The following is a 15,245-nucleotide window of genomic DNA, read 5'->3' as shown; positions in this document are numbered from 1 at the left end:
CCCCCGCCCCGCCGGCCCAGAGGCGCGAGCCTAACGGTCCCGGCGCGCGGCCCGCAGGGGGCGGGAAGAAGAAGGTACAGGGGGGCGGGGCGGCGGTTGGTTGATGAGGAGGAGCCGTGGGGGAGGCCGAGGGCGAGGCCGCCTGGTCGCCGCCGCCTGGTCGCCGCCTCCGCCCCCCTTCTGCCCGACCAGAAGCGGGGCTGAGTCTCGGCCCCCCGCCGCCTCCCTCCCCGCCCCCCTCCTGTCATCCGACCCCGTCCTTCCCCCCGCCATCAGCGAGGCCGCCCGGCCCCCACAGCCCGCCCGGGAGCCCACGCGGGCGATCCCCCTCACCGACCGTGCGGTGGCCGCGGGGTGATGGGTCTGGGTCCGCAGAGCCAGGCCCCCTTACCCCCCGCCCCCCGCCTGTCCCCGTGCAGATGGCCGAGACCGACCCCGGGGAACGGAGCTACGACATGCCGAAATCCCTGTCCGACCTGAACCGAGACCTGGAAAACCTGCTGGAAGAGATGGAAAAGATTTCAGGTGGGGCAGAGCTGTCGGCCGGCCGTCGGGGCGGGCGGGAGGGGGGGGGTCCCGGCTGTGCAGACCGTGAGGGTCGTTGCCTCCTGGATCCCAAATGGATGTCATGATAATGTTGGTATTGGTGAAGCGTTTACTAGGTGCAGAGCACTGTTCTAAGCGCTGGGGGAGAGACAGGGTCAGCAGGTTGTCCCACGTGGGGCTCACAGTTAATCCCCATTTTACAGATGAGGGAACTGAGGCACAGAGAAGGGAAGTGACTCGCCCACACTCAGACAGCTGACAAGCGGCAGAGCCGGGAATCGAACCCACGACCCCTGACTCCCAAGCCCGGGCTCTTTCCACTGAGCCACGCTGAATGTGAGGGGTGGGGGCCCCCCAGGTCTCGATGTGAGGGCGGGGGGGCCACCGCCTCCTGGCCCCAGATGTGGGTGGAGGGCAGGGGTCCCTTGGGGCCCAGCTGTGGGGGTGATGGAGCCAGGGTCCCCCGGATCCCAGCTGTGGATCCTCTGAGGTGGGGCTCTTTTATCATCATCACTGCTACGATTATCACCGTATTTGTTAAGCCCTTGCTGTGTGTCAAATATTCTTTGGTGCTGTGTTTTCCACCGAGGCTGGTGTAGGGGGCTACCCCGGGGCAGTTCGCTGATGTGCCAGGCCTTGCCTTGTGAATATTGGCTCCATCGGTGGGGCTACAACCAAGATTTTGATCCGTGGCGTCCTCCCCCATCTCCCCCCGGCCCCGGCCTGGAGGCCGTCTTGAGGGACATCCATTTCTGTCAGTGTTGTCCCTCAATTGTCCCCGAGTCCTGCAGCTGGAACGGGGCCACTTTTAACCTTCATCTGATGGACCAACTGAAGAAGGCAAGATCCCATCCCCCTGGGCTTCCAGGTTCAGTTCTGTGGTCTATTGGCCGGGGCTTCCAGCTGCCTGTGAACACTGGGGCTCCTCTCTCTCCTCCATCTTTGGGGGGTTGTAGCCTCTGAAATGGACTTTGTTTTGGCCATGGCTTTGCCTGCTCGCAGCCTCTTCCTGCTGCTCTTCCTCCGTTTTACAGATTGGCGTGGAGCCTCTTATTTTCTGTCCCTCCAATTGGGTTGCGCCTAAAAGGACCCCTTCCCCCATTGTTCTTCTTCCCTTCCCTAATATATTTATTTGGGGTTTTTTGCGTGCCAAGCACTGTGACTGACGGGCGCTGGGATAAATGCAAGACAATCAGGTAGGTCAGTTCCCATTCCTGCTGGAGCTCATAGTCTGAGGAAAAGAGAAAATTCTGTTTTAATCCCTATTTTCCCTATTTGATGGTGAGGAAATTTGCATAGAGAAATTAAATGACTTGCCCAAGGTCATTCATTCAACTGTATTTATTGACCACTTACTGTGTGCAAAGCACTCTACTAAGTGCCTGGGAGAGTACAATATAACAATAAACAGACACATTCTCTTCCCACAGTGAGCTCAAAGTAAGCCAGCCGTGAGCAGGATTAGAATCAGTTCCTCTTGACTCTTAGCCCCAAATTCTTTCTGCTAGGCCATGTTGCCTCCCTTCTACCTACTCAGGAGAGCCTCCTCAAATTTGCTTGAGGCTCTCTTTAAACTGCAAGTTCCCTGAAGGCCTGAGTTATAAATTTCCCCTAGCAGCTAGGGCCGGGTATCTAAAGCACTTTTCTTTGGGTTTGAAGCGACATTGCTGTGGGTGAGAGTTTATTCGTGCCTACAGATGGGATACCCCCTTCAATCAATCAGCCAATCAAGAGTATTTATTGAGTGTCTGTTCCTCCCGGGCCCTGTGAAGGTTGCATCTGCTATCTTCATTGCCTGGCACTGCTTTCTTTTCTACCTCCCGCCTTCATTCTTCCCGAAACTTCCACTCTACCTGAGGCTCCCAACCCTGATTGTAGGCAGCAAGGCAGGTCTGTCTGCCACAGTGACTCCTGGCAGGCCGTGACCCAGCTGCTCTGTGTGGACTTTTGCCTCACTGAGTTCTTAACGTGAATCTTCTGTCCTCTCTGCCTACGTCCCCTGACTTTGGCTCACCACACAGCAACTCCTTGTATGTCCTGCTGGTGTTGCCTCACATGCCCCACCTGGCCAAGCTGAATTGCTCTGAGCAAGTATGCTGCGATGTCGCTGAGCTCTCTGCCTTCCAGAACTCATGGCTGGTGACCCTGCCCAGCCATTGGATGCCAAGTGAGGCTTGCAGCTGACATCGGTGGAAACGCTGGCGAAGGCCTGAGGCCCTCCCCGCCCCGGACACGGCCTCCGACGAGGACACCACGATGTCGGGAGCGACTGGGTTCCCAGGGGCCCCGCTGGCCACTGGGCTGAGTGGGAAGGGTTTCTGTGCTGCAGATTGGCCAGAATCTCAGGGATCCTCGGGCTGACTTGGCAGCCCCTGGCGACATGCTGACCCTGCGGAGCGACTCGTCAGCCTCTGCAGGTCCAGTCCCTGGGGAGTGGAGCTGCCTGGGCAGGCAGTCCAGTTCCAGAGTGGCCGGCTTGTGGCTCGTGGCTCTCGATGATTCTCACACCTCATGTTCCTCATAGCGATCAGTAAATGTCAGCTGATGAACAACCGGGTGGCATCTGATTGTGCCAGTCTATCCACTTCAATGTTCATAGTCTGCGAACTCCTTGAGGGCTGAGGACCTCCCTAGCTCTTACTCGTGGACCCTTTACCAGTGCTTAATACGGTGCCCTCAACAGAGTAGGGCTCTTCATAGATGCGATCATTCCGTGTTTCTGTTGGTGGTTCTATGCTTGTGGCCTCCAACCTCATACGGCCCCGGCGAGCACCCCTAACGGTGCCTGAGGAGTCGGCCAGAGGCCTCTGGTGATTGGTGAGAGTCTACCAGAGCTCTCCAGGCCTCCCAGGGTGGGTGGTCGTTTTCCCCGTTCGGCAGCACCTGGCCTTTGCCGGTGGCATTTGGGAAGAACAAGCAACATCCCAGTTTGAGCGACCGGCTGACTCAGTGACTGAGGTGAAGGGCCCCCTGTCTTCTCCACCCCACGCCAGGCAGCCCCCACCAGAGGCAAGGCCGCCACCATCACCGCAGCAGCTCCCGTTCCCTAACCAGCCTTTGGTTGTTGCAGTTCAGGCAACCTGGATGGCCTACGACATGGTGGTGATCCGCACCAACCCGACCCTGGCTGACACCCTGCGACGCCTGGAGGGCTCCTTCCTGGACTGCAAGGAGGAGATGGAGAAGAACTGGCAGGCGCTGCTGCAGGAGACCCAGTCGGCGCCCTCCCGCTGAGCCCGCCACGCCTCGTCACGGCCACGGAGGTCCCCGGGAGAGAGTCACCGGGAGAGCGCCGGCCTGGAAAGCGGGGCCCCGCACCTAGACGGAAGGCAGCTGAAAACAAGAGCTGTCGCCTATAAAAATATCTTTTCAAGCTTAAAATGGTGGCTTCTCGCTTTCTCCCGTGTCAACCGGATCACCCGTCCCTTTAGAGGAACTAGAAGACGCGGGTAGACCGGCGGCAGTGGGAGCCGGAGCAGGGGCCCGGCTGGTTTCAGCCCCCCCCCCGGCTGCAGCCTCGTTAGTGGGGGAGGGACGGGGGCGCAGGAGGAGGAGAGGGAGGTGGGGGGAGCGTAGCCCCGGGGGTCCGCGCCGGGCCCCCCACGCCCCCCGGCTCCGTCCCGCCGCCGCTCACAGCGGGGTCTGCAGCGGGGTCGGGGAGGGCAAGGTCAAGACGAAGGGGTTGAGCGAGGCCCTGGCGGCCGGCGAGAAGGCCGGCAGCCGCTCGTCCTCCTGGAAGCGGGCCGCGCCGTCGGCCAGGGAGAGGCGGGCGGTGAGCTGCGCGTTGAGGCAGTAGATGGCCCCGCCGAGCACGGCGCAGCGCAGCGGGGCCGGGTCCCGCGGGGGCGGGGGCGGGTCCCGCGGGGCCGGGGCCGGGGGCAGGGGCAGCGGCGTCGCCTGGCTCCAGCTGCGCGTGACCGTGTTGAAGCGCAGCACGGCGGCCCCGACGCCGCGCAGCGGGTCGAAGCGGTAGAGGAAGCCGCCCAGGGCCACGATGGCGCTGGAGCGCCGGTGGCTGGCGCTGTAGGGGCACTCCTCCCAGGCGTCCGGGCCCGGCCGGTACCGGAGCAGGCGGTAGAAGAGGTGGCCCCCGGTGACGTAGATGTCCCCGCGGCAGGCCACGGCCTCGTGGGCCACGGGGAAGGTGCCGGCGGGCAGAGGGGCGCGGAAGGCCCAGCTGTCGGTGCGCGGGTCGTAGCGCTCCACGGTGTAGAGGCACTCGCCGCCGATGGCGTAGAGCAGCCCGTCCAGCCCCACCAGCTTCAGCTGGGCCCGGGCCTGCCGCATGGGCCGCAGCTGGCTCCAGATGCCGGTGAGCGGGTTGTAGCAGAAGACCCGGTCGGAGCAGACGGCGCCGGGGCCGGAGCCCCGGACGCCCCCGGCCAGGAACAGGTAATTGTGCAGCGTGCACAGGCCGCAGCCGCGCAGGGGCGCCTCGGCCGGCACCGGGGTCAGCGGGCGCCAGGCGGCCGCGTCCGGGTCCAGGACGTGGAGCTGGGCGGGCGGCTCCGGCCGGGGCCCGGGCCCGGGCCCCCCGGGCAGCGGCAGGACGCCCAGGACCGGCCTGCCTCGGGCCGTCCGCAGGGCCAGGATGCGCTCTCGCTCGGCGCCGCCCAGCCGGCGGTACAGCGGGGCGTCGCTCAGCACGCGGAGGAGGTTGTCGCTCATCACCGCGTAGGCCTCGGCGGCCAGCTCGGGCCGCCGCTGCTTCCGGGCCCGGGCCAGCGCCTCCAGGCAGCCCCCGAGGTCCAGGCGGGCCGGGGCGGGGGCGGGGGCAGGGGCGGCCGGAGGCGCGGGCCCCGCCGCGGCCTGGCGGACCCTGAGCTCCGGGTTCTCCGCGATCGCGCACATGCTCAGCTTCCTGGGCCGACCCGCCGCGGCGCCCGCCCCGTCCGGGGCCCCGCTCCCCTGCCCGGCCCCGCCGCCGCCGCCCCCTCGTTCCGCCCCCCGCCCGGCCCCGGCCCGGCCCGGGGCCAGCTGGGCGCCGGGGCTGGATCGGGGAGCCGGGCCCGGGCTGCCCCGGGGGCCCCGGGCCGGGGGCTGCGAGGACGGCCGGGGCCGGCCCTCCAGCGGGGGCCTCGGCCAGCTGGGCGTCGCCGGGGGCGAGGTGACCGGCTGAGGCGGAGCCGGCCCCGCTTCTCGGCTCCCGCCCGGCCCGGCGGTGGGCGGCCCCCCGGGCCCCAGCTGGGGCGCCGCTCGGTCCGCGGGTCCCGGGCCGGCGGGGCCGAGCTGGGAGCGAGGCGGTGCGGCCGGGGCCGGCGCTGGGGTCCCCTCGTGGGGGCGGCCCGGACGGCGGCCCTCCGAGCGGCTGGGGGCGGCCGGGCCCGCCGGGGAGGGCGGAACCGAGGGAGCCGGGAAGGGGTGACAGCGCAGCACCATCGCCATCAGACCAGCCCAGGCTGCCGGGGGCCGCCCCGCCCCGCCGCCCGCCGGGGGGGCCTCGCTCCGGGGGAGGCTCCGGGCGGCGGCGCCGGGGGCGCCGGGAGGAGCCCCTTGTTCCCGGTTGGCGGCGTCCCTTCCCACGGGGCCGGCCGGGGGCCCGGCCCCATCCTCGCCCGCCCCCCGCCTCTCCATCTCCCCGTCCCTCTTTCTCTCTCCACCTCCCCGTCCCTGGCCCTGGCCCTGGCCCTGGCCGTGACCCTGGTCCTGGCCGTGACCCTGGTCCTGGCCGTGACCCTGGTCCTGGCCGTGACCCTGGTCCTGGCCGTGACCCCGGCCCTGGCCGTGACCCCGGCCCCGGCCCTTCCCGGTCCCCACGCCGGCTCCGTCTCCTTCCTCTCCCCTGCGCGCTCCGCCGGGGCCCTCCCCGCCGGGCGGGGGCACGGGGCAGGGGTCCCGCCTTGCGCCTGGGCCGGGGCTCTGCCCAGAGCCTCCCGTCGGGGGCCCCTGGGCCAGCTGGGGGCGGTGGCCGGCACCGTGTGGGCAAGGCGCGGGCGGCCCCGGCTTCCTCGCCCGGAGGTCCAGCCCGACCCCGTCCTCGCCCCCTCCGGCCCGCAGGGGGGCCGAGGGGGCTCCGGGGGGGCCGCGCGGGGAGGGAGGGGCCGACTCCAGGGCCCTCGGCCCCCCGAGGGCGCCTCCGAGGCCCCCGGGCGGCTGCTCCGGGGCGGGGCGGGGGGCGGCGGACGCGTGGCTGAAGCTGCTGCTGGAGGGGAGGCTCCAACCCCCCCAGGGCCAAGCCTGGACTCCATCGTGGCTCTGCGGGCCCGATTCCCTGCCCTCTGCGAGCCGGGCCGCTCGGCCTGGGGGGGCCCTCTCCGGGATCCCGCCTCCCCCGGCCTGGGCTCCCCGCCGCTCCCCAGCGCCGCTTCCAGCCGCCCCGTCCGAACCCCTGGCGGGGGGCGGAGGCCTTGGGAGGGGAGGGGGCGGGTCTCCCTTGGAGGTGTCGGACCCCACAGCCCCGGGGCTGAGCCCTAGGCCTCCGGTCCCCGGCGGGCGGTTCCGGGGGAGCCGGAGGAGAGACCTTCCCCCAGCGGGGATCGACAGCGGCTCGGAGCTCAGCGGGGGCAGCGGGCCCGGGCCGCTCGGGGGCCGGCGGACCCCAGCCCCCTCCTCCCCGGGGCGGCCAGTGCCCGAGCCCGGATCGGGTTCCCCGGCGCCTTCTCTTCCCGGATCGGCTTGCGTCTTGGCACAGACGACCCGGCCCCGGTCCCGGTCCCGGCCCCGGCCCCCATCCTCACTCTCCGCCTCCCGCCTGGCGTCCCAAATCCGGTTCCCGGGGCCACTGTCGTCCAGGCTGGAGGGAGGAGGGGAAAGAGGCAGCGGGGGCGGGCCTTTCCCGTCCCCCACGGTCTGGAGGCAAGGATCCGCCGGCGGGCTCCCCTGGACTCCCCCGTCCCCTCGCCTCGGAAAGGCCTGCTCGTTAGCCCCCTCCCGCCTGGCCACCTTGGCCGACGCCTTGGGCGGCGAATCCCCGACGCCGCTCCCGGGGCGTTCGGGGCTCCGTCCCCGCCCTGCGCGGTCGGTCCTGGTGCCCGCTGTGACCTCGGCCGGCCGCCCTCGGCCCCGGCCCGCGACCTCACCCGCCGGACGCCTTTCCTGAGCCGCCTTAGCCCGACCGGCCTCCGGACCTCGTTCTCCCGCCGTCCTCGCCGCCGCCGCCGCCGCCGCCGCCCCCGGGGCCTGGCCGAGGCCCAGCCAGCGGAAGGCCAGGGCGGTGGCCGCTAGGATGGCCAGTGCCAGCAGGGTCTGCGCCGCGGTCACCACCGCGCTCCCGCCGTCCCCGGGGCCGTCGGCGTCCGACACGTTGGACGTCATGGTGGGCGAGGGGGGCGATGGCCGAGGGGTCCTGGCGGAGGGCTAGGGGGAGAGCGGGCCACACGAGGTGGTTCCCACCCCTAAACCGACCGGGCTCCCGGGAAGTCTAACCCACCCGCTCCCCGAGGCTGCAGACGCGACAGGAGATCTGCCCCAGATGCCCGTCGGACCGCTCTGCGCTGCGCTGTGCGGCCGCTCTGGGTGGAGGGGCAGTGGCTCAGTGCCCACCCGCTTCCAGCTTGTTAAGGTGGCGTCGGGGCCGGGTTGAGGGTTACCCGCTAACCCTGCCCGCCCCGGCCACCCCGAGGCAGTGGTGCCGGGCAGGGGGCGAGGGTGGACGGAAGGAGCTGGAGGCCGCACTCGGAGGGGTTCCGGGATGCGGAACTAAGCCTCAGTCTCCCGTCCTCCTGCTTTCGCTCCTCCGTCTGAACCATCCCTAGGCGGGAGCGGGAACCTCAAGAGCCTCGCAGGGCCAAGCCAGCCAGGCCTGGTCTGGCCCCCGGCGGGGAAGGAGAGGGCGGGTCAGGGAGGAGTGGGCAGGGCACGGACGGGAGGAGAAAGCTGGACAGAGAGGGAGGGCACGGAGGGGAGGAGAAAGCTGGACGGGGGCAGATGGAAGGGCATGGAAGGAGAGGAGAGAAGAGGGCAGGGCACTGAGGAGAGAAGAGGGCAGGACAGGAAAGGGAAAGTAGGGAGGGGAGGGCAGGGCAGGGCAGGGCAGGGCACAGAGGGGATCCCGGAGCAGGGCGGAGCAGGAAGTCTGTTCCTAGGCCCCAGCAAGGAAATGGTTAAAGGCACCTGGAGCGGGCGACGGATCGCGCCGTGTTGAAATGCGATGCAGTTTCCAGAAACCAGAGAAAGTGGCAGCCGCTATCGGGAGTTGGGGAACGGTCTTGGGGTGATGGGAGCGCCGGGCAGCGGGGAGCCGTGGGCAGGCCCAGCTTTGGGGAGGTCCGGCCCCGAGGGAAATGTGCCGGACCAGGATGGAGAAGTTTTGCGCTCCTCGATGGCCCCCTGCCCCCTTACCTTCCCCTCCACCTCCTCCGCCCTCCTCCGCCCCCCTCCCTGATCTCTTCCTCTGGGCGGGGTCAGAGGGAGCAGCTGGAGACCCCAATCCCCGGGGTCCCTAACTGGCGGACCGGGACAGGACCCAGGAATTCTAGCGCCCAGACCCATGCTGGCGGGCAAGGGTCACTGAATCCCGTTTGGCACGTCTCCCTCTTCCCCAGGGGCCGATGGAGTGGCACCCGGCTGACAGAGCCCTGGCTTTGGGTACCGGGGCGTCCAACCCCGCTTCTTAAGGTGGAGCAGCCCGGACTCGGCGACTGGTGTCTAGTTCTAGAGTCCCCTGACTTAATTAAAGTGATCATTATAGTACTTGTCAAGCGCTTACGATGCTCCAAGCACTGTTCTAAGCGCTGGGGTAGACGGACACAGCCTCTGTCCCACGTGGGGCTCACGCTCTTTGAGAAGCAGCTTGGCTTAGTGGATAGAGCGAGGGCCCGGGAGTCAGAAGGTCGTGGGATCTAATTCCAGCTTTTCCACTTGTCTGGGGTGTGACCTTGGGCAAGACACTTCTCTTTTCTGGGCCTCAGTTACCTCATCTGTAAAATGGAGATGAAGAGGGTGAGCCCCACGTGGGGCAGGGACCGTGTCCAACCTGATCACCTTATATCCATCCCGGCGCTTTGAACAGTGCTCGGCACCTAGTAAACGCTTAACAGGTACCATCATCATCATCATCATTATTATTGTTAAATGACCCCCATTTTACAGATGAGGCAGCTGAGGCCCAGAGAAGTTAAAAGTGACTTGCTCAAGGTCACATAGCAGACACGTGGCGGAGTCGGGATTAGAAGCCAAGAGCTCCTGACTCCCAGGCCCATGAGCCATCCACAAAGCCACGCTGTTTCCCCCCGGGCCCTGAGCCTGAGACCGGCCTCTAGCCGAGGAGGAGAAGAAGAAGGCCCCGGACAGAGCGCCATCGGAGGCTTTATTTCCAGGAGGCCACCGAGGCGGGGTTGGGGGGCAACGGGGTCAGAGGGCCGGGGGCCGGGGGGCGAGGACCCGCAGAGCCGGGCACTTGGGGGGGCCGGGGATCTGGCCGCCGTGCGGAGCGCCCTCCTCCCCGGCCCCCTCCTCCGCTGTCCCTAGGCCCAGCGCCTGCCTACCTGGCGGCGGGCAGGCCTTCCCGGCCCCTCTGCAGGAGGCCGAGCCGGACCGGGCCGAACCGGGCCGGGGCAGGTTAGCCCTTCGCGTCCACGAAGAGCGGCGTCACGTACTCCGAGTGGCGGATCCCGAAGGTCTGGCCCCGGGACCGGCGGCGCTGTGGGGGAGACAGCCCCGGCTGGGTGCCCGCCGGCCGCCGCCTCTCGAGCCCGGCCGGCCGGTGACCTCGCCCGGCCCCCGACTGACCCCAGGGGGCGGGGGGAGGGGGAGGCCCACCTTATCGGGGTCGTAGGCGGCGGGTCCCGGATTCTGGGTGGTGTCCGCGGGCAGCGCGGTCCGAGCGAGCATGGTGAAGCGCGGGGCGCGCGGCTTGTACACGCCGGAGTCCACCGGGCGGTAGGCGCAGGGGCCCGGGGTCTGCGGGGCCGGATGGACACGCGGTAGGCGCGGGGCCCCGGGGGCCCCACCCTCGTTCCCCACCCCGACCCTCCCCAGGCGCTCCTCCGAGTAAGTTCCTTTGCCTCACCTTGCTGAAGTCTTCGCAAAAGCTGCCCACCGGACTGCGGCCGTAGAGGGAGTAGTTGGGAGCCGACAACTTGCTGACCAAGCGGGGACCCAGCATGGCAGGGGGCGTGTAGGCCGCGGGGCCTGCGGGCGCCAGGGAACCGGTCCCGGAAGGCGGGGACGGGGGCCCGAAGGGGGGAGAGGGGACGCGGGACGCGGGGCTGCCGCCGAGGGGAGGGGGTCTGCCGTGGGCCGGGGTCTGGGAAGAAGTCTGTCGAGGGGTGGGGTCTGGCCCGGGCCGGGATCTGCCGAGGGGAGGGGTCTGCCGCGGGCCGGGGTCTGGGGAGAAGTCCGCTAGCGGAGCAGTCTGCCGTGAGCCGGGATCTGCCGAGGGGAGGGCTCTACTGTGGGCCGGGGTCTGCCGAGGGGAGGGACGGGTGTGTCGTGGGCCGGGGTCTGCCGAGGGGACGGGTCCGAAGGACTGTTCGGAGCCGGTGGCGCCAGCTGGAATCTCACCGGGGGTCTGGTCGGTCTGAAAGTCGCGGGTCCTCGCGGCCATGGAGTGTCCTGGGGGGCGAGGGTAGGCGAGGGGGGCGGCCCGCTCTGGGGAGTAGGAGCCTGAGGGGCGGCAGGGGCGGGGGGCGGGGGAGGCGGTCAGGGTCCGGCCGGGGCAGACAATGGTGGGGGAGAGGGGGGGCGGGCGGGAGGGAGGGAAGGAGGGAGGGAGGGAGGGAGGGGGGCGCGGTGAGGGGGAGGCGGAGATCCGGGGCTGACCCGGGCCCGGGGTCCGGAAGGTCGGCGGGGCACGGGGCCGCCCGTGGATGGAGAAGGCGGCGGCGCCGTCGCGGCCCCGCACGGTGAGGCGCGCGGGGATCAGGTAGGCGGGGCCCGGGCTGCGGGGCTGCTCCCGAGGCGGCAGCCGCCAGCCGAAGCTGAAGGCGGGAGCGCGGGCGCGGGTGGGGTCGTGCAGGGGGTGTCCTGTGGGGAAAGGCGAGGAGGGCCGGATCGCCCTCGCCACCCCTCTTTCCTCCCCTCCCTCACCCCCGGCCTCTCTCCCGGTCCCCTCCTCCCTCTTCTCCGTCCTCCCTACCGCTCCCCTCCCCCGGCCCACAACCAGCTCACAGTCCGGCGGGGGTGGAGCGGGGGAGACAGGCGTCAGTGCAAATGAACAGATGTCAATATAAATAAAGAAAATGGCAGATAGGTACGTAAGTGTTTTAGGGCGGGGAGGGGGGAGGAGAGCAAAGGGAGCTAGTCAGGACGTCGCAGAAGGGAGTGGGAGATGAGGCGAAGCGGCACGGTCTGGGAAGGCCTCCTGGAGGAGGTGGGCCTTCAGTAAGGCTTTGAAGGAGGGGACGGTGATTGTGGGATTTGAGCGGGGAGGGCGTTCCAGGCCAGAGGTGGGCCAGATGTGGGCCAGGGGTCGACGGCGAGACAGGAGTCCCTCCTCGGTCCGTCCTCCCGCCCGTCCCCCCTCCGGACTTGTCCCCGGTACCTGTACTGGGCGGCAGCAGGTACTTGGGTCCGGGGCTGCCGTACAGGGCGGCGATGGGGCCCCGGGGTCGGTGGGGCCGCCACGTCCCGATCCAGATATCCGTGCCCATGGCGAGGCGGGGGCACCTGGGGAAGGGATGGCAAGGACCCTCCCCCCCGCGGGCCTCACTCTCCCCTGGCTCCTTCCCCCGCCCCGCTTCCCTCCAGCGGGCAGCGCCGGCCGAGGAAGGGGAGGGGGAGAGGCGGCGGGCCCAGACCCGCCCCCACCCGGTTTCCCTGGCGTCGGGACAACAAACAGCTCGTTTGGGGGCAGAGAAGGGACAAAACTGCCCCGCTCCTACTCACCCACCCGCCCTGAAAGGGACCATCGGTGAGCGAGCGGAGCTTCAGGGGCAGCGACAGAGACAGCCAGAGACAGTGAGAGGTGGACAGAGATGGTGGAAGTCAGGGAGAGAGAAGCCCAGAGACAGTGAGGAGCGGATCAAAATAGTGGAATGTAGCCAGAGACACGTCTAGAGATAGAGATAGCCGGTCAGAGATTGCGAGAGAGACAGTGAGAGCTAGAGACGATGAGAGAACCAGCCCGAACAAGTGAGAGATGGCTAGAGATGACTGGAGACGGTCAGAGACAGCAGGAGAGGCGGAGAGAGATGTTCGGATACAGCGAGGGAGACGGTCAGGGACTGTGAAAGGTAGACAGAGATAATCGGAGACCCATCCAGGGAGCGAGATGGTCAAAGCCAACGAGAGAGACTGAGAGAGATGACTAGGTGGAGAGGGTCAGAGCTGGGCACAGAGGGTATATTCCCCCAGGGAGCGGGCTGGGCTGGACACTAACCTGCTGTGGCCACCAGCAGAGTGGAGCGGAAGAGCCGGCCGGGGGCGGCGGCGGCTGAGCCCGATTCCCTGACCCGCCCCCCCGGCCCCCCTCCGCGTCCCGCCGCCCGGCAACGGGGCGGGTGTGTCCACCCCAACTCCGCCCCCGGCCGGCCCCGTCTGCGGGCCACAGAGGACGGGCCGCAGAGGCCAGGCCCAGAGTTTCGGAGAGAGACAGCCCGGCCCAGCAGGGGCCCAGGGGGTCCCAGCCCCGACCCCTGGGCCGGGGGTCCCTGTCTCACCACTGGGGCTTCTCTGGGGTCCCAAGCACTCAGTACAGTGCCCTGCACATAGCAAGCACTCAATGAATACCTGTGGCGGATTGATAATAGGACTTCCTGATCATCCTCCACAAGTTAACCTTGGGCCTCGGGGGGTGGGATTGGGGGGGACCAGCTCCCCGGCCCCTCAGGGCAGACCACTCTCCCCAAACTGGGGCGAGGGAGGCTAAATCTGATTCTTCTTCTTAATAATGATAATAATTGTGGCATTTGTACTGTGGCGTTATTCTAAGCGCTGGGGTAGATACAAGCAAATCATGTTGGACGCAGTCCATGATGGTCACAGTCTTAATCTCCATTTTACAGATGAGGTAACTGTGGCACAGAGGAAGTGAAATGACTTGCCCAAGGTCACACGGGAGCTGGGATTAGAACCCAGGTTCTTCTGAGCCCCAGGCCGGTACTCTATCACTAGGCCATGCTGCAGTGGGCTCACCTCGGGAGGGGGGTGTAGCCAGACCAGGGGCTCCTCCCCACCGGGAACTGGTCTGAAGAGACCCCAGGCCCTGCCAGCTTGCTGGCCCATGAAGGGGAGCCTGCGAGATGAGAGAATGGGGACAGGACATGTGTGCCAACCCCGCCCTCAACTCCACTTCTTACTCTGGGCGTCCTGTCCTAAGACCCTAGGGTCTGCAGGGCAAGAAATGCATCCTTAATTTCAGGCATCCCCAGCTCGGCCGGGGGGAAGAGGTGGTCCACAGGGCCAAAGGCAGCCGAGAGGTCGAGGAGGATTAGGATGGAGGATGGGCCGTTGGGTTGTGCAGGAAGGAGGCCGTTGGAGGGTTGAAACCAGATGGTGGAGAGTCAAGTAGGGAGTTGGAGAAGGGGAAGTGAAGACAACTCATTAGAGAAGTTGGGACAGGGCCGGGAAGGAGGAGATGGCGTAATAGCTGGAGGTCCCTGTGGGCTAAGAGAAGGTTTTCTGGGGATGAGGAGGATGAGGGGGATGGGAGTGGCATGAAGGCAAAGGGGAAAGAGCAATTGGAGAGCGAGGGATAAAGATGGCCATCAGAGGGGGAAGAAAAACCGGCCAAAAGTGTGTTTAGGAAGAAGGGGGATAGATTTAGAAGTCAGGAGGCCCTGCCAGAATTGCCTGCCCTTAGGAAACCAACCAATTACTGCACATAGTAAATGCTCAATAAATATGATCGATTGATGATTGATTAGTATTTATTGAGCACTCGATTGTGTGCAAAGCACTGCGCTAAGCACTTGGGAGAGTACACAACAGAGCTGGTAGATATGTTACCCGACTACAAGGAGCTTACAGTCTAGAGGGGGGGACAGACATAAAGAGGAATAAGTAAATTATGGAAATGTACCTAATGCCGGTATTTGTTAAGCGCTTACTATGTGCTGAGCACTGTTCTAAGCACTGGGGTAGACACAAGGGAATCAGGTTGTCCCACGTAGGGCTCACAGGCTTCATCCCCATTTTACAGATGAGGTAACTGGGGCCCAGAGAAGTGAAGTGACTTGCCCAAAGTCACAGAGCTGCCAAGTGGGGGAGCTAGGATTAGAAGCTACGACCTCTGACTTCCAAGCCCGGGCTCTTTCCACTGAACCACGCTGCCTCTCTAAGTGTTGTAAACGCACAATAAATACCATTAAGGGAACCGCCCCTGTCCCAAGCCACAGTCAGTCGATCGCAGCATGGGTTAGGGGTTAGAGCGCCGGCCTGAGAGTCAGAAGGACCTGGGTTCGAATCCCGGCTCCTCCACATGTCTGCTGTGTGACCTTGGGCAAGTCACTACATTTCTCTGTGCCTCAGTTAACTCAACTGTAAAATGGGGATTAAGAGTGGGTGTCCCTTATGGGCCGGGGACCGTGTCCAACCTGATTAACTCGTATCTACCCCAGGGCTTAGAATAGTGCTTGGCACATAGTAAGCGCCGAACGAGTACCATAATTACTATTACGATTTATTGAGCACCCACGGAGTGCTCTATGCTCGGCAACCACGGAGCTTGTGACCGGCCCCACCCGGGCCCCGGCCCCGGCCCCGGCCCCGGCCCCGGCCCCGGCCCCGGCCCCTGCCCCCGTCCAGCACGCAGAAGCAGCGTGGCTCAGTGGAAAGAGCACGGGCTTTGGAGTCAGGGCTCATGAGTTCGAATCCCAGCT

The 15,245-nt window shown here is 66.7% G+C and overlaps 3 protein-coding genes across 4 annotated transcripts; 1 reads left to right on the top strand and 2 right to left on the bottom strand.

The window, feature by feature from the left end:
* SYCE3 (synaptonemal complex central element protein 3) lies at positions 1 to 3,927 on the top strand. Its single transcript, XM_029079567.1, has 3 exons — positions 1 to 74; positions 420 to 525; positions 3,617 to 3,927. The coding sequence occupies exons 2-3, from the start codon at positions 420 to 422 to the stop codon at positions 3,778 to 3,780; spliced, it is 270 nt and encodes an 89-aa protein (XP_028935400.1). The 5' UTR covers positions 1 to 74; the 3' UTR covers positions 3,781 to 3,927.
* Positions 3,928 to 4,136: 209 nt separating this feature from the next.
* Positions 4,137 to 7,800, bottom strand: KLHDC7B (kelch domain containing 7B). Its single transcript, XM_029078692.2, has 2 exons — positions 7,007 to 7,800; positions 4,137 to 5,407 (listed from the first exon to the last, which is right to left on the bottom strand). The coding sequence occupies exons 1-2, from the start codon at positions 7,798 to 7,800 to the stop codon at positions 4,177 to 4,179; spliced, it is 2,025 nt and encodes a 674-aa protein (XP_028934525.1). The 3' UTR covers positions 4,137 to 4,176.
* Positions 7,801 to 9,365: 1,565 nt separating this feature from the next.
* Positions 9,366 to 12,830, bottom strand: ODF3B (outer dense fiber of sperm tails 3B). Of its 2 annotated transcripts, XR_003764321.2 has the most exons (7): positions 11,969 to 12,830; positions 11,248 to 11,451; positions 10,990 to 11,091; positions 10,496 to 10,617; positions 10,246 to 10,386; positions 9,972 to 10,126; positions 9,366 to 9,404 (listed from the first exon to the last, which is right to left on the bottom strand). XR_003764321.2 is itself a non-coding variant. In XM_029078892.2 (6 exons), the coding sequence occupies exons 1-6, from the start codon at positions 12,075 to 12,077 to the stop codon at positions 10,046 to 10,048; spliced, it is 759 nt and encodes a 252-aa protein (XP_028934725.1). In that variant the 5' UTR covers positions 12,078 to 12,830; the 3' UTR covers positions 9,775 to 10,045. The 2 variants fall into 2 exon arrangements, 1 of the variants encoding a protein (XP_028934725.1); XM_029078892.2 differs by lacking the exon at positions 9,366 to 9,404 and having other exon boundaries at positions 9,775 to 10,126.
* Between the last annotated feature and the right edge of the window lie 2,415 nt (positions 12,831 to 15,245).

Source organism: Ornithorhynchus anatinus, chromosome 14 (genome assembly GCF_004115215.2).
Source record: "Ornithorhynchus anatinus isolate Pmale09 chromosome 14, mOrnAna1.pri.v4, whole genome shotgun sequence".
NCBI classification, from domain to species: Eukaryota; Metazoa; Chordata; class Mammalia; order Monotremata; family Ornithorhynchidae; genus Ornithorhynchus; species Ornithorhynchus anatinus.
This window is presented reverse-complemented; position numbering and strand designations above follow the sequence as displayed.

What these genes read in the sequence shown, in the direction of transcription:
- ODF3B (XM_029078892.2), bottom strand. Translation starts at nt 12,077, where the DNA reads ATGGGCACGGATATCTGGATCGGGACGTGGCGGCCCCACCGACCCCGG. An exon ending in CCTGCTGCCGCCCAGTACAG is followed by an intron (nt 11,452 to 11,968) that starts GTACCGGGGACA and finishes CTTTCCCCACAG; the next exon opens with GACACCCCCTGCACGACCCC. An exon ending in TCAGACCGACCAGACCCCCG is followed by an intron (nt 10,618 to 10,989) that starts GTGAGATTCCAG and finishes TGGCGCCCGCAG; the next exon opens with GCCCCGCGGCCTACACGCCC.
- SYCE3 (XM_029079567.1), top strand. Translation starts at nt 420, where the DNA reads ATGGCCGAGACCGACCCCGGGGAACGGAGCTACGACATGCCGAAATCC. An exon ending in AGAGATGGAAAAGATTTCAG is followed by an intron (nt 526 to 3,616) that starts GTGGGGCAGAGC and finishes TGGTTGTTGCAG; the next exon opens with TTCAGGCAACCTGGATGGCC.
- KLHDC7B (XM_029078692.2), bottom strand. Translation starts at nt 7,800, where the DNA reads ATGACGTCCAACGTGTCGGACGCCGACGGCCCCGGGGACGGCGGGAGC. An exon ending in TCGATCCCCGCTGGGGGAAG is followed by an intron (nt 5,408 to 7,006) that starts GTCTCTCCTCCG and finishes GGGTCGGCCCAG; the next exon opens with GAAGCTGAGCATGTGCGCGA.